Raw genomic sequence first — 20,130 nt, forward strand, 5'->3', positions numbered from 1 at the left:
AACCTTTGAATTCCACTTGACTTGAGTTGTCCACACAAACGGACACCTCCCATCACTACCTCTTCTACCTCCACCATCCATTACATTTTTTATTATTTTTTATTAAATGATAGGTTTTGTTAGATTAGTCACCGATGAAGTTTGAACGTACATCATCATACAAAAACTCAACATATTTCCACTACTGTGGTAAAAGACCACTTTTACATCTAAACTGTATAAAACTCGAACTCATTTTTTGAAAACCATATAGGACCTCAGAGATGCAAACAGGAAAATAAAGCAGCCCCCATCTCTGAAGTGCCCTTAGGATGGGGTCCTCTGAGTCTAACCAACACCATTTTTTTGTTTTTTAACAAACGAAATTATTTGTAACTCAGTATTATGGTCTGGTGATATTCCTCTTCACTTGGAAGTGAGAAGTTTTATATTCGAATCTCGTGGATGACATATTCGATACCAAATTAGGTTGCCCATTGTATCCCCTCCCTCTAATGTAAAAATGTCGATTTACTAAAAAAAAATGAAATTATCTATCCTAAGAGAGAGGATGTGGGCTTAACCTCACAATGACTAATAAAAAAATATGATTCAAATTCACCTTTAACTAGAATTGAATTTAAAACCTCTCATCCTAAACTGTAATATTAAATGGCACCAACACCACTTCTTAATTAGGCAACAAAAAAACCCCAAAAACCCAAAAAAAAAAAAAAGAAATTCGGTGGGATTTGTTGTGTCGGTGAATTTGGATTTATTTTGGGGATTTAAAAATGTTTTCTTTTGTTGGGTTTCAGAGACGTGGAAGCCTACCCAGACGACAACCTTAGTGGCCAAGTAGCATGCAAAACCCCTCCTCCCACCTCTCTCCCTCTCTCCCTCAGAAAGCAGAGCCCTCCTTTTGCACTCTCAGACCGAACAACAATTGAAGGAGAAGAATTGAAGAGGAAGAAGATGGAGTGCGGCGGAGACACGGCGAACAGGAAGAGAGCGGTGGAGAACGACAAGCCGTACAAGGGGATAAGGATGAGGAAGTGGGGAAAGTGGGTGGCCGAGATTCGAGAACCCAACAAGCGCTCCAGAATTTGGCTCGGCTCCTACTCCACTCCCGTCGCCGCCGCCCGGGCGTACGATACGGCTGTTTTTTACTTGAGGGGTCCATCGGCGCGGCTCAATTTTCCAGAGGCTTTGGCGGTCGAAGGCGGCGGCTGCGGGTGCGGCGACATGTCGGCGGCCTCAATACGCAAACGGGCCACCGAGGTCGGTGCCCGGGTCGACGCGGTGGAGACCGCTATGCGAAACCACCGCGGTTCGGCCGGGGGGAACGGAGACGGGGCTGAGATTAAGCCTTGCGTCGCCGGATTCGTGGATCGGGTCGACTTGAACAAGATGCCCGACCCGGAGAACTCGGAAGGTGAGTGGAAATAGTGAGAGCAAAACAGAGAAAGGTTGTCTTAATCTCTTATGATTTTTAAAAATTGAGGGGTGGCTTTTACTAACGTGCGCAGGGGAGGTATGTGACTGCTGAAGCAATGATGAAGCTTTCGTCCTGGTCCTGGATATTAGAATTTCGCCTACTGCATCTCTTTTTTTTTTTTTCAACTTTTTTATTTTTGTTCAGAAAATTTTAGCTTTGGATGAAGAAATTTTGGGCTTTTATTAAAAGGTGATATAAGATGTAAATTATGCTACTAAATTAGCTTATTTCCCCCTTTTTCTCTGTATTTACTCGTTTCAATTTTGCGTAAATGAACATTTCCTCTTATATGGAAATGGTTCGTCTCGTAGCTCTCAGCTGGTTAGGAGCAGACTCCGAGTTCGATTTCCTCATGTTTCGCTTTGTATTCAAACTTTCCTCTTATATAAGTGGTAATATGGTGCTGAGCTAGTAAATGGGGGAGGTGAAGGAGGAGAGCCAAATATGGAAGAAAAAGGGTGGATTTAAGAGGACGAAGGAAAAAGAAAGAAAGAAAGAGGAGGGAATTGTTTTTACTTGTTAGTTTGGTAACAACTAGAAAGGGTCCTCCAGTTGGAGGGGGAGGGGGGACACAAGAGGGGCCAGGCTAACCACTAAAGTTATAACTACTAGAAAGCAATTGGGATTTGAAAGAGTTAGGTATTTTCCGGTTCTGTGCACTGTTGCTGATTAAGTGCGGTTGATACATGGGTGGTGCCGTCGTGGTGGTGGTACTGGGGTTTTGGATGACGGAGGAGCGAGAGGGCAAATGGGGCGCACAGTGCCCTTTATCGGTTTTGTCCCCCTATCGGTGTCTCACTCTCAGTCTTAGATTCTATTTAAGAGGTCAAATGGCACTTTTGTTATGGCTCTATGATCCCCTTCCACTGGGACAAGAGAGTGCTAGGATCGTGTGCTTGTGTTGGAGAGTTATGCATGGATCAATTGCATTCACATGTGCGCGCACATGCCAATGTTGCATGCGCGCGTGTTGAAGTGGTAAGTGTGGTCGTTTACATCCGTATTGATTTTAACCTTCTTTCCTTGGAGTTGGATCCAAATATGATGAATACGTTTGCGCGTGAGTGTTAAGTTCAGTTGCGCATGAAAGTTCGTTGATTACATGCGCATGCGTTGATGCTGGTCATCCCTGCTTTACTGGATTTGAGTTTAAAGCTCGATTTGAGTTTAAACCAAGTGCGCGCAACTGATCCTAGCATTGTCGAATGCATAGAGGTTAGCTATAAACATTAAATTTGGCTGGTGACCAATGCATGAGCTGTAAGCCACGGTTTGTTTAGAACTTAAAAAACCATTTCTTGCCACTTTTTTTGTAAAGGACAAGGATTAATCCACGATTAACGGAGAATTCGGTGTTTGTTTATTATGCTAAATTGAGTAGTTAATTATTGTAACCTTTCTCAAATCTCAATGCTGTAGATGTCTTTTAGGGAAATTGGATTCCATCCGAATCATTCTTATATCTTAGTAATTCATCGTATATCGTACAATTAGAAATCATTTGATTTTTTCTATTTAAAATTAAACACAAATAATATTTGACGAAAACTGACTGCACAATGTATGATGAACGGTTAGGATGTGAGGATTCCTAGAACTCTTACAAAGTAAATCCGTATTAGATTCTCTTCCGTCTTTTAAGGTGCCCTACTTCTAGAGAAATTTTTGGGTGTTCCGGGTACACCAAAAAAATTTGGTGTACCCTCACTCATAATGGTGGACCCTACCTTCACTTTTTTTTCAATAAAATAATAAAATCAAATTTTAATGAGTGTGGGTACACCAAAATTTTTTGGTGTACCCGGAACACCTAAAAATTTTCCCTACTTCTAACTTCTAATCCCAAGCAAAATGAACATTTACCTTTTTCTTTTTCCTTATTTACCTCTTTACCCTCAAAGATTTGATTGGCCGCAGTGAGATAATCATTTTGTCTACGATAAATTTCCTCTTTTAAAAGGATTAGTTGCTCAATAATTGAAGCCGAATAAAGAAAGATTGGGGCCAATCTTATAGTCATTGGCTAACTTCCACAACCTCCACATTTTAACTATGTTGTTTAACAACTGGTACCGCGAATTTGGCAATTAATCATGAACCAATCCCATGGTATACGCTCAACAAACATCGGTTATCAATAAGATGGCTAACGACACTCGCACATACCAGGTAAATCCGCAACAAGACGCGACAGCATACGGACTAAGTTCTTGTGAAGATCAGTCGCGCCCACATGCGTGAGAGATTTCCAGCCGTTACACAATGTGGACTTGTAGGGTCCCGCATTATTTTCTCTCTATTCCCGCGTTATTCATTAGTAATACAATCTCATTGCCAAATTATACAGACATTTTGTCAAAATTGCTACCCATAAAGCAGACCAATTCCTTCAATTTCGTCTATGATTGCAGCACATAAACATCTGGAAATGACCTTGATCCCTGCTTGTGTTGGTGTTATGTTTTCGATTCACTAGCATGTTTCATTTGAAGGGCAGCTCGTATGATGTTTCCTCTTGTAATAATTCCTATCTTCGGATAAAGAACAACGGCATTTCAGAGATACCGCAGAAAGAGCATTACAACGACAGAGAAAGACACGTATTGAGAGAAGAATAATGCATCGTTACCAGCTTGCCGCTTTCATTTACAACTGGAAGTCTGCGATATTTTGTCCCGAGCAATAATCTGACATTAGATAACCGAAGTTAAAAGTTAGTTTTCAGCTAGACCAATAATGGGATCCGGAAATGGGAAAAAGTAGAATACCTAGCAACATCCCCAAGATTAGTGGTTTCACGAACGACAACTGGGGCTGGTGTCATCACATCACCCACCACCCGACCATTGGTTTTACTGAGCAAGTTCTGTACCTCGTTAAAAGTCTGCAGCCACATTTGCAATTATATAAGCACTTTTGCAAGACAAACAAATTAGTTGTTGCGAAAATGGAAACGTACTGGTTAGACTCAAAGAAGCCTTTGTCGCCATGCAGCGATTTGAAATTCTATGGAGCCAAAAGCACTATACCTCTTGTCAATTATTGGGATATACGGGTCTAAGAAACTCTTAAACCCCCTCAAAGCCATCCCCATTACTGAGATTATATGCTAATTCTACTAAAACTAATTTAAATAGATCTAGGCAAGATGGAAGTTTCTAAATAAACTTCTCACATACTTTCCACGTGCTGTCAACTTCTAGAAACATGCCGTTGTCAGTTCTTCCGCTACCTATCAGGTGAAATATTCGAATGATTTGCATTATTAGCACCTTGACAAAAAGAGGCGAGTTCAACCAAAACCTAGCACATTGTTTGTAAGCACTTCTATCTATAAATAAATTGAATTCAATCAAATAAACTTTAGCAGAATTGATTTTCAATTCATGTAATCTGTTTGAAATTAAATTGAATAATTAAGTTTATTTACTTTTGTTTAATTAAAACAGACTGGAATATGCAACAGTTGCACAGACTGGAAATAGTACATAAATAAAAGATAAAAAAATAAAACCATCCAGTTCCATCAAACAAAACCCCAACACATCACTAGCCATATGTTCTTACGTCTTTGACATCATGTAGACGCAATAATGCGAGCAAAACTCATGCAATTTAAATGACATGATACGAAAATCGAGGCCATGGATGATGGATTGGGATGTATACAGATACAGTTGACTGACCACTAGAGATGGTGTTGGCAATTTGTTTTGGGTTTTCTGCGGAGATTTATATACATTTTATTTCTGCAACCGCCCTGGTGATCGGGACCGCGCTACATGTTTAAATAATAACGGATTTCAAAACTAATTTGACTGAGCTGACTAGGTTCAGGTTGTGTGCATGGCACATTATGATTTTATGGTGAGGCCGAGGGGGGAGCGATGTGTGTTGCAAATTAGCAATAGAGCAACTTACTGTCGTTCTAAATCAATTGGATTAGGTTTTTTTCTCATTCTTTTTCCATACCCTTCTCTCACCTCTTCTCATATTTTTTTATTTTGTCTTTCTCTTTTTATATAAAATTAATATCAGATATTAACATGGTTTAACCGTGACCGTCCAAATAGGAGGGAAGGGAAGAGGAGGGAAAAAAAGAGGAGAGAAAATCTTAGTCTGAATCAATTACGTGTAATATCATGTGAAGAGAAACTTACATATAATATTGTTATTTAATCGAAACACAATTGTAATGATGGACACATTAAATGCATGTCAGCCTTCATAAAATAGGAACTCCAAGATGACATTGTCTCAATCCATCATGCCCCCATAAGGTTGGAGCCTTTTAGAGAATATTGTGTCTTGTTGAGACTTGATAGGATGTCAAGTATCCGTTTGATGTTGTCACAAGGTAGAATGCCACCTATAAAATGCCTAATAGTGCTTTCAAGTTTAAAGAAGTGTTCTCTAGGATGGTCTTTGAGTGTGGCATTTTTATCGCTTACTTTAAAGAGGAGGTCTCGAAAGAGGTTGATGGAATGACAACAAAGGCCAAGCGGGTGGGTCCTGGGGTGGATGATTCGGAGAGGTCGGTAAGTTTTGCTCACTTTCTCAAAAAGTTTTATGACGCCACCTTGATCTTGAGTGCAACCTTGCTCCAACGTCACACTTAATACTTAGCACGATGATTGCTTTGCAAGTGGAGATAGATGAACAAATTTTAAACTTTTCTAATGTCACTTTGCAAAGTGTGGCTACCTCAATGAAACTCAAGTTTGACAAATATTGGGATGACATTGAAAAGGTGAACCCTATTCTCTTTGTAGCCCAAGCACTTGAGCCAAGGTACAAATTCGAAATGTTGGAGACAAATCTAGAACATCTCAGCTATGGATGGGACAAAATAAGGGAGGTGAAAGCAAGGGGTTAAAAGCAATGTAACCGAGTTGTATTATGCATATAAGGAGGGAGTGGTCCTTAGTAGTAGTAGTAGTAGTAGTAGTAGTAGTAGTAGTAGTAATGGTGGTGCTACTTCAAATGTGGAGCAAAGATCAAGTGTTGTAGTAGATGATGGAAGGGTGTGGTAGATATTGATGTCGCTAAAAGGATGACAAGGAAGATCCAACAAAAGAGGGTGGCAGCACAACAAAATGAGATAGCCAATGAAGTGGATATGTACTTTAATGATCCACATCAAAGCCTAACATATGAGGGTTTCAATCTTTTGGATTGGTGGAAAGGAAATAGTGGTACATACCCAACTCTTAGTAAAGTTACTAAGGATGTATTTTCTCTTTCTAGTAGCACTGTTTCTAGTGAGAATGTCTTTAGTCTTGGTGGGAGAGTTGTTGATCCTTTTAGAGCTTCCTTAACGCCTAAAACGATTGAGGCTTTAGTGTGTACTAGTGACTGGCTTAGGGAGAATGAATTTTGTTTCTACAAGGAGCCTACACTCGACGAATTCATTTTCTACAAGGAACTTGAACGCTTGGAAAAAAGTAAGTAAAGAATTTAATTTTCCCTTTTATTTTCTTAATATTCATTATCTATTTCTATAAGGTCTCATTTGGCAGCTCGGACTGTACTGACTATTTATGTAGGATAGGATAAATAGCCGCCGGATATTACTGACTAAATTAATCAGTCGTTTAGTGCAGTATCGGACTAATGACCATATTATTTATATTGTGTTTGGTACTGAACTGTACAAGAAAGGGGAAGGAAAAAAAAATTTGACAAGTTTCACATCTCAAACACTAATCATACTTCTCATTCAAGTTGTAGAACGCATTAATCTCTATAAAAAAAACATCTACCCGAATTCTCACAAACTCTTTTTCCTGCTCGTGAAGATGACGAGTTTCACATCTCAAACACTGATCATACTTCTTATTCAAGTTGCCTTTCTTCCAATGTTGCTCCATTGCAGGGTTTTCTTCCCAATGGATGCCAATCTCATCACCCAAACATGCAGAGTCTGTCCTCTTTCTTTTCCACTCAGTGGGTTGGGATCAAAATTCCAAAAAAGGGTTCGAAGGTTTTGGATCAAAGAAATCGCAGGAATTCAAGACAAAAAGGAAATGGCCTCTGAGAGCTTCAAGTCTCAAGTATTCGACCCTAACAACAAACCCTAAATTTGAAAATTCTAATTAAAACACAAAATTACATAATCAATTGCATAATTACAAAGAAAACAATAACTAGATTCAAACAATTGAAAAAAAAATAGAAGGAGGGGCGGAACCTGGGAAGAAGAAGAATGAGAAGACAAACATGGGAGCGATGTGTCTAGAAAGGACCGGTGCAGCTGGAGAGGAAAGAGAGTAAGAGATTTTCTTGTACCGTCTGGAGAGGAAGAGAGAGCGAGAGTGTGTTTTCAGGAGAAAGGAGAAAGTGAGGGTGCGTTCTCAAGAAGCCGACTAAATTGTACCGTGGTTTTAGAGGGGATAAGGAAACGAGTGCTTACCGTATAAAATAAGTGGGCCTGGATTATTTAATCTGGTGGCTACCTAATACGAACGAACACCAAACACCGTATTCCGTATTATTAATTGTATCAGGTGTACCAAACACGTCAATCTAAATGATTTGTGGTTTATTATTTTAGGCACAACTAATTTGGGAGGTGAGGAGAATACAACACAAGGAAATGAAATGCCACGTCCACCTCCTCAACCACCTCAAGTTGAAGTTCAACAACGTCAAAATCAATCACTACCTCCATGAGCACCCATATTAAGTGGAAGGGCTCAACCATCAACATCAAGGGGAAGAGTTCAACCAACAAGAAGACGAAGAGGTCAACAATCAACAACAATAAACACGGTAAAGGAGCAACCACAACCATCAACAAGAGGAAGGGGCCAACAATCTTCATGAACTTACTTTAAGTTTTTCTTTTTGCTTTTGGTTTGTAACTTAACTTATTTTATTTTGAAACTTTGGCTTGTAACTTATTGTTTTGCTTTTGGGTTTGTTATTTAACAAATTTTATTTTTGTTGCAAGCATGATAATAGAATACATTTGAAGAAAAATTCATAATTTCATATTTCAATTAGGGCTATGAATCTATGATTGCATAGATTGGTATGTCTGAAGTAAGGGGCTCAAATTTTAATTTACATGACGTTGAGCTAACAATTTCAATCTAAAAGGCTAAATTTCAATCCAAAAGCCCAATGTGTCAAGTTTCAGCCCAAAAACCCCAAATCAAAATTTAGTCCCGATTTGTCCCAAAATACTGAAAACATTTCATGATTACCAAAATTTAGGAATACCGAAATTTCGGTTCGAGATTGATCTTCAAATTCTCATCCTGGAAATTTTCTGTTTGAGATTCGGGATACTAGTTTTAGTTCGGTATCCCATACCAAACCAGCCCTAAAAATAGGTGTCATTTCTAAATTTCTATAGGAGAGTTTAAAATAACAAGTTCCCTTCAAATTTCGTATTCTTTTAGGTTAACCAAATAAAAAAATTCACAAAGTTTAGAAAATAAAATTCCATCATTATAAAATTTCTTAATAATCTTAATTTTTCTTATCCAACCAGAGTGTAACTAAATCTACAAATAATTTACACAATCACACAATATCAAATATTAACTATAACAATTATTTATATAAGCATAGATAAGTAAGTCCACACCAAATCTATTAGTTACATCGGGCCAAATTTGCCACCATTCTTAGGTCTGGGCCACGAGCCGAGCCGAAAGAAGGCCCAAACCCTAGTCATTAGAAAATGGGCCAAATAAAGTATAGCCCTGCAATCGAGCTGGACTGCTCACAACTCTAAAAATGGGGCCAAATTCGAGCCAGCCCATAAGGGCTTGGCCATTTTTATAGGCCTATAGTCGAAAGTATAGGTTTCAGAAAATATAAAAATACACCAATTTATCAAGTTAGATATTTCACATTCTTTTCTCCTTTTAGGCAGTGAAGTGAAACCATGTCATATATGATTATTACTTAAATTGTGATGCACATAGGAATATCATGATCATTACCATGTTTTCGTTTGTTAAAATAAGTTTGAAACAAATAAATGCAAGCCGTCATGTGCACGATTAACAATTGTTGCACGTAAATTCTTTTCGTTATAGAATTGATTAATACTAAGGTAATGCTCATCATTTTTTTAATAACTTGTAGTCAGACATTTTTTCGCACTATACGTATAAGAAAAATCTGGTACCAAGAAAAAATAAAAGGAAATTGTGACACATAGCAATTTCCATATAGTAAATTGTCTTTGTAAAGAAAATTTTTGGTAGGTGAAGATATATATAATTATTTTAAAATGCGAGTCCACGTAAACTTATGTCAAGTATATGTTATAGTTAAGGCACCTTAAAATTCATTAGAATTATATATGGTAAACATATACTTAAATTAGTTCATTACTAAATCTTGATAGTAGTTTGATAGCAATAACATGTCTACATTTAACAAATATGGCTTTGCTCTCATTGGCATTCTCTTCGCTTTACATCTATCTTTTGTGTTTGTTTATTTAAGTAAGCCCAATATTAGCTTAAAAATCATGTTTAGAATCATCAATGTGAGTTCTTTCATTGATAATCCACATTTAATGAAGGCCATGTTCTATAAGAGTGAGTGGATACCAAAATCATACATATTATACAAGGTTTTTGTACAATAAGGTAAAATTCGAGACCCAATTGGTACCTCCTCAATTGGGCTTGGAAATTGCTATTTGGGAGTTGTGGTGGGTAGTTGGGTGGTGGGTATCATCTGTTTTGTTTTTGTTACCAAGACAAAAAAAAATACAAAGGAGATAACTCCATGCTTGTCTAATACTAGTCATTTTCTTCTATATGTTTATATGGTATTGCATATCTAACAATTATTAAAAATTGTGATATGAACTAATTTCTACATATGTCAACCACCCAATTTTTCAAAATTAGAGTTGAGATTAGACCTTAGTAATCAAAAGAAAAAATTGGGGGACAATCCAATGGTGAGAAAAAGGAGAAACAATTTGTGGGCACTCTCCTTGTCACTTGGCAAGATGAGTGATATGCACTCATTAGCGAATACATGATGCCTTTTTAAAATGATTGAAAGTGCTTTTGGTGAAAATGTTTTTGAAACTAATTCTTAGTAAAAATCTAAGTGGATATTGGAAAAACACTTTAAGTGCTTCCTGCAAAAAGCACATATCTGGTGCTTCTTTCAAAAATCACTTTTATTTTGCAGGGTACTGATTATATACTATTATTATAATATTTTCGTGAAACTATATACTTGTTTTACAGTGAGGGGTTACATTTTTCAAAAAGGTTTTACAAAAATTTAGGGCCATTCACCCTTATTTTTCGCCACTCCTGGATTTTAGTGGCAAAGATTTTGTGACGACGAGGATTGCTGGTAGAAGTTGTCATGTAGAAGACTTCTCCTTTCGGTATAAACGTCCTTACTATTATCTTACTACAATTTACTTAAACTCTGGACATCACTTGTGTGAAATGGGTCGATCTCGCTCACATTTGCACTCTAAAATTAGTTACTTTAGGTTTAAATTAGTAGCATTTTCCACATCACCATCACTTCATGGTTTCGTCACCTTCTGGGTGTCGGTCAGCACAGCTCGATTCAAGTATCTAAGTGGATATTCTGGGTCGGTGTGTGTTAGTTGCGCTTTCAATCCGTTTAAAAGCACTTCCAAACAAGCCCACAAGTCTTTATAGACTCTTCAACACAAACTATGCATTTATAAGAAGTTCCTAATCAAGTCTTTCTATAAAAGTTTTAAAAATATTTGGGCGTGAAATAAACGTGGTATTATTAGTCAATGTATTATAAAATAAGTGGACGACATAATATGACTTCAAAAATGTAGTTATAACACTAGCAGAGCAATAATTTAAAATAACGGTGTTACAATCCTACTGATAAGCACGGATGGTAGAAGGGTAGGTTTGAAACAAAGTGAAAACGTTTAAGGATGATAAAGGGGGTGGGCCTAGAGGGCTTTATAGAGGCAGCCTTAGGGTAAAGATGGTTTGAATGGTAAGGGGCTGAGAAACGAAGGTACAACTGTTTTGCACTTGAGGAAAACAACCTCTTCAATTCAAAGCTTCGTCCCACTTCCGTTATTGGTGGGAAGGGTTGCATTTTGCAAATGCCACATTTGCACCCACTCATTACCTGCATACGACTCAATACTCCTATCGTCGTGTTTGGTTGTAGGGATTGGATGGGATTATTGAGGATTAGACGTGTTTATGCCTTTCATTGTGTTTGGACTTGTTTGGAATTTTGTCTTGTGCGCTGTGACGTGACCCGTGACCACCTTCTTTCACCTCTCTTGTCTCGTGGACCGTACCCTACCCAGACGATATTTGTTTCCCTCTGACACGCACACACCGTTTCCTCTTTCCCTCCTCCTATGGTGAATACCAAAAAAAGAAAATATATGGTTTTAGTAAATAAATATTGGAAATTTTTACAACTAGATCTACCTTAATTGAACTTAAAATTACATTATAAGAGGTGAGTTTTGAACAATCAAGAAAACTTGGTTTAGATAAAAAAATAATAATTTTTTATATAGCACTATTTTATTTTATTTTATTTTATTTTTTTACAAAAAAAAAAAAAAAACCACTAGTTTTCGATACATACGGTCAAGTAATTTAGTAATAGATGTATTTTTATTTAATAAGATGAAAATTTCATTTATAATGCAAGATGGCGTACATTAATAGCATGCATAATACAAAGTCTTTCTCCAACAACTAATCTTCAAAGAGTCAATAAAGATATAGGGTAGTGCTACTAAGCCAATAAATTAGGTTAAATCAAGCACCATCAACATAAAACAAAATTAAAACTCAAAACTTTCACAACAAACTAATGCATAATGATTCAGACTAAAAATCGTAAAACTTACTTACACATCAACCTAATTCAAAACTAAAACTACCTCCCATAGGAATTGCGAACTCAAACAATAAAGGTGTTGCAACTTATTTCAACCTAAAACTTAACAAAAACAACTCTTGAATTGATTACGTGAAAGTCACTTAAATGTGAAAGCCTAGAAATGTTTTTGGCAGTGTTAATTCTACATTATGAAAGTTTTACATAGTAGTTGAAACGATTCTGCAATCTCCACTTAATTATCAATTAATTTACGTCGAATGCTCACGTTCTATCATTTTTTGAATTAATTATTAGATAAGGATAAGCATGATAACTTGTCTAAACACTTGCTTAGATCTATTTGTTATGACAAATATTATGATAAGTTTTCAAGTTGGATCTAGGTGTTCTGACAAATATTATGATAAGTTGTTAACAAAGATATCACCCTTTATAAAATGCGGTCAGTTTATGTGGTCTCTTCCCTTACTTAAGTATCATATTACACCATAGCCAGCCAGCTCCTTCCAATTATTGATTTCAAGTATTATATTATTTTTTGTACAGAATGATTGACATTTAATATTACAAAACATAACTAAAAGAAATATAAAATCAATTTTCCTATTCCACTTTGCAGGCAGCAGTGCACTTAATTTTCTTTAATTTCTTTTAGATTGGAAATTGTTATTAACACTCCAAAAATCTCATTTGGCACATCAAACTTTATATAATTAGAAAGAAAAATACACTTGTAAGGAGTGTAAAAAGAGATTTTTAGAGTGCTAATAACAGTTCCTTTTAGATTATGTTGATATTTTTATTTTTTTCTCTCAAAATGAAAGCTTTAGTGGTTATATTGATAAAATTATTTTGGATAGAAGGATCAGTAAAGGTCGAATACGCACTAAAATGTATAAGTATTATTTTTTTTGCTAGTTATTTTTATATTTTTTTTTTAAAACAATCACGATATTCATTCATACGATGAAACGATTGCGTGCACAGATAAAAGAAAAAAGAGCGTCTTGTATGCTTTCTGAAGTAAATAAAATTTCCCGAAGTTTTTTTTATTATTAAAATAAAACAAATGGGGAGTTTAGTGTGGATGATGTCAAGCATGACGTTATCTCTTTATGCCCGAATCTATGTGCCAATCTATCCATTGGTTTTTGAGTCCGCGTCAGCGTTAAAGTCAGAATTTAGTCCCACACGCTCATCTACGGAGTTGCTCAGCACGCTCATCTACCACCGAGTGAAGTTGGATCACCATACACCGGAGAATTACTCGATTAAATTTACTTGAGAATCCAAGTGTCCATAAGTTTCTAATTGGTGTTTTGCAATATCTAAACAGAACTAGCTTGGCTAACTAAGTATAATGGTCTTTTATTTAGTGCAGGATCTACCAGTCTCCAATCACATTTTGACAGCATCTAGCTCTAGCTAAATCTTGGTCATTTCTGGAAAGGATCTCCTTATCCGTCTAGTTTAGAGTAAAAATATCGTTAGCTTGTTGTATAAAAAAAAAATGTTTTCTAATAAAGTAATAAAACAATCTAGGAGAATTGTATCCTTAAAAGAACATGTTTACGGGTATAACATGTGAAATTGTCACCCTACCCAAAAGTTGGGTCCTTTAAAGTGAAAAAAAAAAAGAAAAAAAAAAAAATTAAGCCCCCTTGACATGGAAAGAAAAGTTGTTATAACTAAATATACAAATAATTAAGTTCCAATCTGTATTTTTCCTACTTTGTTGATTATAATCTTATTTATTTTCAATTTTGGATCAAGATCCTTAGATTTTAATAAACGTCATTAATTATTTCAATAATAAAATATTTTTTATTTCTAAATATATTCATTTAGTATTAGAAATGTTACGGTTGGTATATTTATATTTATGGCTAATTTTTTTTTATATTTTTATTTATAGTTTGTACCCATTTTTAATTTGCAATCCCTTTTTTTTTTTTTTTGTACCAATTTTATTTTTAGTTTTATTTGTACCCATATATTAATTTTTTTTATGCCAATATTTTTTAAACTTTTATTTGTATTTGTACCCATATTTTTAAATTTATTTGTACCCATTTTTAATTTTGCTAAATGTATCCATGCTAATTATATGTACTATTTTATGTTTTAAAATATATTAATAGTTATTTTTTAAAATATGTTAATAATTATGTGGGTACATTATTTTTTTTGCTATAATTTTTGTGAAGAACAATATACTCTAAAATTGATTTTTAAGTATTTATTATATTTTAAAAATATTATTTGATTTGTTTAAATTTCATAAATTTGTGGGACATTAAATGCATAAATGCATGAGTTAAATCTCTTAAATGAGGCTAAGGACCTCAATCAAAATATTTAAACAAACAAGGTTTTAGTCTAACAATTAGGTTGATTAGGGATTGGAACCAAAATGGCCCCTAAATATAACACAAGTGACAAGCATTTATTGGTTGGATGATTGTTGGGAGACATTTTTAATTGAGTTTGATTAGGGTCCCGATGGAAGTACTCAGTTCCTCTGGTTTGTTTTTGGCACCATGTCCTGAAATACTCCGAAAGAATTAGCATATCTTAGAAAGCATTCCAGATGAATCAATAACTCCAATTTAATAATGATTGAGTAATTACAGTAACTTGTTTGAATGAAGCGGGGTGTAAGCTAAAAGTCTATTAGTTGGGCATGAGAAAGGGAGTCTGTGCTTGCTTGCATGGCTTTAGGATTGCTAATCTAGGGTTTCTAATAATTGGTAGTTTTTGTAGTGACTAGGGAAGTTTATGGGAAGACTCAAAATAAAGTAAAAGCTTAAAGTTCAAAAACTAAGGTTTCCAACACTTAGAGGTAGCTTCATTTGCTTGGTGTGTTCGTATCCTAGTTCGTCCTCCTCATTGTCGATGTTTTTTCTCCAACATCCTGGCCTTTTTTATTTATAGGTGTAGGGATTCCTCTAAGTTCCAACTGGGGAATCCTTTGGTTTTCTCTCTTCCTCCTATTTTGCCAAGTTTTCGCTTCTCCTTTCCATGGCTGCAGCTATAGGGCTCTTCTTTGTTATAGCACTGCAGGGGCCTAGTAGCTTCAGGAAGCCTAGGTTGAACACGTTGCCCAGGGCTCCTTCTTCCTGCACCATGTCCCACAACACGACTTTATCTTTGCAAACAGTCCCTTCTGTTTTCTCTTTCGTTTTCAAGTGTGAGCTTGGAAAGGAATTGTTTTTTTCTCTGCTCATTAAAGTGGCGCGTTGGCTCTAGGTCAAAACATGACTCGTTTTGATTTAGTCAGCTCAGCTTTGGGGTTTGATTATTTCCTAAATGTCTTACTTGGTTTATAAGTGAAAAAAGGGAGGATAAGATTGTTCTCTCTCAAGCCTTCCTACGTGGAGCTTAAAATCACAGGCTTAGATTTTTGTGCTCCCAAGCAGCCCAAAATGTTCCATAATTCTAATTCCACATAAGCACAATAAACTTCTGTAACCACTCACACCACAACCCACTCGGCAAACCCCGTTAAGTGTGTTGTGTGCTTGGCAGGACATACACGTATTAACATTATTATAGAGTTTGCACAATAAATATGCTTGATTTGTATGGGCTTGACGTGTTTTACAAATGTCCAATTTATAAACTATTATTTTATCAGTGTGGTGTGATTGTAAGCTTAAATACCCCTCATTTTGCTTTTTATGCATGAATTTAAGCTTGGCTTGTGACGTGCATGCAATGATTGAGCTTCAAGATATTATTGGGCTTATAGGTGAAAATTTTTGGGCCCTAATAATAATGTACTTTTTAAACATGTGATGAACATTTATTAGACAATTAATACCACTAAGACTTTATCTTAGCGAGGACCTGAGTGATTGTACTTGGGGTTCTTGCTTAGGAACAACTCTATGGCACCAATATAAGGAAACAAAGTTTTATTTGGCCTAAATATTTTTCCATAGACTTGGTGAGATTGTTAGGATTGTTCCTTACTTTTCTTTTTGGTTATTTTGTTGTTGCTTTAGTTCCCAGTTTGACAATTTAAGTATTTTGTGTTGGACCATGCTTCTGAACTAGAGTGACTAGATACGATTTTGTTGTTTGTGCAATGTCATTTGTCATGGCATTTACCTTTGTAATATGACATTTTACATGGCTCTATCTACTATTTGGACTAATTAAATAGTTAATAACCAATGCTTTTGAAAAAGTTGATATTTTACTTATTGAAAAAAGTTGGAATTATAAAGACATACTCACAAAGAATTCAGCTAGAAAAGATTTTTGCAAACTAGAACTAAAAAATTTATGGTAAAGTATGATCAACTGCAAAGTAATGAGCAAACTTCAAGTACTTTGAAGTTAAGCTCACCATAATTCGCAAAATTACACAGATCGATTTAAAGAATCGTTAAATCCCTAGTTACTTGAGATCAGGTGATAATAAAAACTCTCAAATCATAAATCCGGAGTATGATACCCATGGGTCTAATGGTGACAAGCCTCAACCTCGATATCCCTAAATATTAAGGTAGACATGTGCTAGCCGACACCCGAGGATGACGAAGCCATTTGAAACATGCATAGAATTAAGAATACATAATTAGAACGAATTAAACCAAAACAAAATCGTACGCAGAGCATACAACTACTTAAGAATAATGTGAAGGAATTAGAATAAAAAGTACGAACAAAGAAATGAGTCATACATTGAGAAGACTCGAAGATGCCTAAATGGAAGTGTCCTGACGCCGAGATTGTGTGCCTCGATTCTAACTCCTAGGGGGGGCAAAAACAGAAAAGGTGAGTGGACCAAAGTTTATATTAATACTAATAATAGGAAAACCATTTTATTTCTAAACATACTAACCCCTTGTTTTGAAAACACATATAATACTACATCATAAGTTTTTTGAAAACTCTAACATGCAATGAAAACGTTCGTAAAACATGTAAGTGTAAAACAATGCTCGATAACAGTGCTATCGCTGGCTGAAGGCAAATCCATAAATCTTATCAATACTGTACTCACTAAAGGTATCATAGTGGCTTGAAGGCATAACCATCACCAGAGGTAAAGCTGTACGACACTGGGTTACGCTAGTGAAGAAACCATGGTCCATCACTCAAATGTGAAAGTGTACGACTTCGGGTTTTGCCGGAGAAGAGGATATAACACATATATCGCCCATCACCCAAAGGTGAAGCTGTACGACTCCGGGTTACGTCGGTGAAAAAATGAGGGTCCATCAAGCAAAGGTGAAGCTGTACGACTCTGGGTTACGCCAAAGAACAAGCATATACATATTACATCACACATCGACACTAGCCCCAGGCTAGTGAAGCTGGGGGTATATCATCAACTCCTCATTCGCCCGAAGACAGTACCTGTCCATCACCCGAAGGTGAAGTTGTACAACACTGGGTTACACTAGTGAAGAAGCCATGGTCCATCACCCGAAAGTGAAGCTGTACGACTCCAGGTTACGCCAGAGAAGAGGTATATACATAGACATCCTCAACTATGTCCTATGGCCATAGACATCTAAATACCCATGTTGTGTGGATGTGTCGTATCATAACACACTAGATAAGCACTAAAAACATATCTCAAAAATCTCATATCAAATCATCAAAGCTCAAAAGCTCAAAGACTATCTCATAACTCCACGATAAATCATATTCATAAATCCATGGAATCTCATATTCGTAAACCCGCAAAATAAATCATATTCGAAATCTATAGAAATTCATATACACAATTCTAATAATTCAAACCTTTAATAAAACATAAATTCTTTAAATCATAAATATTTCATAAACCACCAATATAGAAGTCTATAACGCATATTATAAAACATATTCAAATCATGAAATATGAATTGCATGCTAGGCTAATATTTTATAAAAACATGTAAGTTAAGAAGGGGTCCACTCACAAGTATTCCATTGCCAGAGAGCCGCTCGAACTAGCAAGAATTGTGTTGCTTCCTATTAACGCTCCTAAGCACAATTTGAGACCATTTAGTAAAACTCTACTTAAACGATAAAATTTGGGAAAACGAACAGCGAATTCGAATTCGGCACGTCGAAAAACCTACAGAGGGATCTTGGGTTTCCCCCCATGTGCCGCCACGGGACGGCGGCTGGAAGACCACGCGCCGCCGCATGTGGTGATTTTCGGCGAACGAAAACCCAATTTTTTGGCTTACTTTAAAAATTACCAAATTTTATAGGCAAGTAGAGCTTAATGAGAGGAACAACTTTCATACCTGGGCCGAAATCCAATTCAGCAGGGAAACACCTGAAAACTGTCTCGATCCGCCAAAAACCTTAGAAATAGGGTGTTCTTGATATGATCCCAAACAAGCTCTGACGCCTCAACCAATGCATAGGCTTTGTTCTTGACCTCAAGGGGAGTCGATTGATGGTGGTGGTCAACTACACTAGTTTTAGAAATGGTGGATTACCGCCGTGCACCCCACGAACTCGCTGAAGAAGACGACATTCTTTGGTCGTGAAATCGTGACCCACAACCGTCAAGTTTGGGTAGGAATATGAGCTGGGATGACGCTGAGTTGATTGGTGGTGGTGGTTCCCCATGATTCGTCGGAGAAACGCCGTGAAAGATGTCGGGGTGTTTGTAGCAATCTGGTCGGGTCACAGGTCGAAGGGTGGTCCGGATTCCCTCATTCTCTCCTCCCTCATTTCCCCTCCTTGCTCTTTCTTTTGATTGGTCAATTTCTCTCCTCCCCTTCCTGATTGGGCATCACCCCTCCCTTATTTCTCTCATCTTCTTTCCATCATAGTCACACACGTGGCACAAGACTGTTGCTCCAACAAATCTGGAGCCTTCTAGATTCATGGTCATATAACCATTTTGCCCTCAACTTTGTTCATTTATAACTGTTTCGTTATAACTCCAAATTACGTTACGTTTGCGTCCACACGTTTGTAGCGACGAGTACTACGAGGATGCGTCAAGAAAATGGATCTTACATGACACGAAAAAGTGGTCAACAAAAGTCAACTCATTTGCCTCGAAGGCATTTTTGTAATTTCACATTTTAAAAGTATAAAATCCGTAATTTTTTTGGACGGGTCGTTACAAATGGCACCACCTAATCAATGCCATGACCCCGAGAACACTAAGTGCTGTAGACCTAGCAAATCAAACACCAAGACAAAAACTAAAATGAAATATCTATCTTAAAGAGAGAAATCAAAATAAGCAAACTCCTAATGACTTCATGGAAAATTTTAAACATAATCAAATAGAAAAGAAAAAACTGAGCAATGAATATCCTAACAACTATAAGTTTTTATAATAATAATAAAAAAAACTTGAAGAGCTCAATGGAAGAAAAAATCCCTTAACCATCCACTTTGGATGTTTTAACTGATTCTTAATTACAAAATTCATTTGAAACCTTCCATTGCAAAGTGAGAATGTGTTCTAAAGTACTGTGAAAAGGTGCTGCAAATTTAAAAGAGTGTGCTATCCACATACCTTTTTTTTACTTCTTATACACCTCTTTTTAATTTTTATTCATTGATCTTATTCACTTCATCCGATCCAACTGCTGAAAATTAAAAGAGTATGTGAGAAGTAAAAAGAGGTTTGTGGATATCACACTCCATTTAAAACACTAATTTAAAGTATAAGTCCAACAATAATTAATCACATTATTCAAACGAAGGATCACATGGGTGTAGAGGATCCTCTCCGAGATCCCTATATTCTAGTCATTTATCGTATATCGTGCGGTCAATTTTCGTTAAGTATTATTTATGTTTAATTTTAAATAAAA

General features: G+C 36.3%; 2 protein-coding genes across 3 annotated transcripts; one reads left to right on the plus strand and one right to left on the minus strand.

Moving 5' to 3' along the window:
• Window positions 1-777: 777 nt before the first annotated feature.
• On the plus strand, window positions 778-1,724 carry LOC137717373 (ethylene-responsive transcription factor ERF008). The gene is made up of 2 exons (XM_068456731.2): window positions 778-1,414; window positions 1,509-1,724. The coding sequence occupies exons 1-2, from the start codon at window positions 955-957 to the stop codon at window positions 1,526-1,528; spliced, it is 480 nt and encodes a 159-aa protein (XP_068312832.1). The 5' UTR covers window positions 778-954; the 3' UTR covers window positions 1,529-1,724.
• Window positions 1,725-3,734: 2,010 nt separating this feature from the next.
• Window positions 3,735-7,846, minus strand: LOC148690726 (CBS domain-containing protein CBSX1, chloroplastic-like). Of its 2 annotated transcripts, none has more exons than XM_088685536.1 (5): window positions 7,668-7,846; window positions 4,657-4,709; window positions 4,246-4,361; window positions 4,107-4,164; window positions 3,735-4,004 (listed from the first exon to the last, which is right to left on the minus strand). In XM_088685536.1, exons 1-5 carry the CDS (start codon window positions 7,696-7,698, stop codon window positions 3,960-3,962), a joined length of 303 nt encoding a protein of 100 aa, XP_088541662.1. In that variant the 5' UTR covers window positions 7,699-7,846; the 3' UTR covers window positions 3,735-3,959. The 2 variants fall into 2 exon arrangements, with proteins under 2 accessions (XP_088541662.1, XP_088541661.1); XM_088685535.1 differs by having other exon boundaries at window positions 3,735-4,008.
• Between the last annotated feature and the right edge of the window lie 12,284 nt (window positions 7,847-20,130).

This window comes from Pyrus communis, chromosome 15 (genome assembly GCF_041283825.1).
Source record: "Pyrus communis isolate YQ-2024b chromosome 15, ASM4128382v1, whole genome shotgun sequence".
NCBI lineage: Eukaryota > Viridiplantae > Streptophyta > Magnoliopsida > Rosales > Rosaceae > Pyrus > Pyrus communis.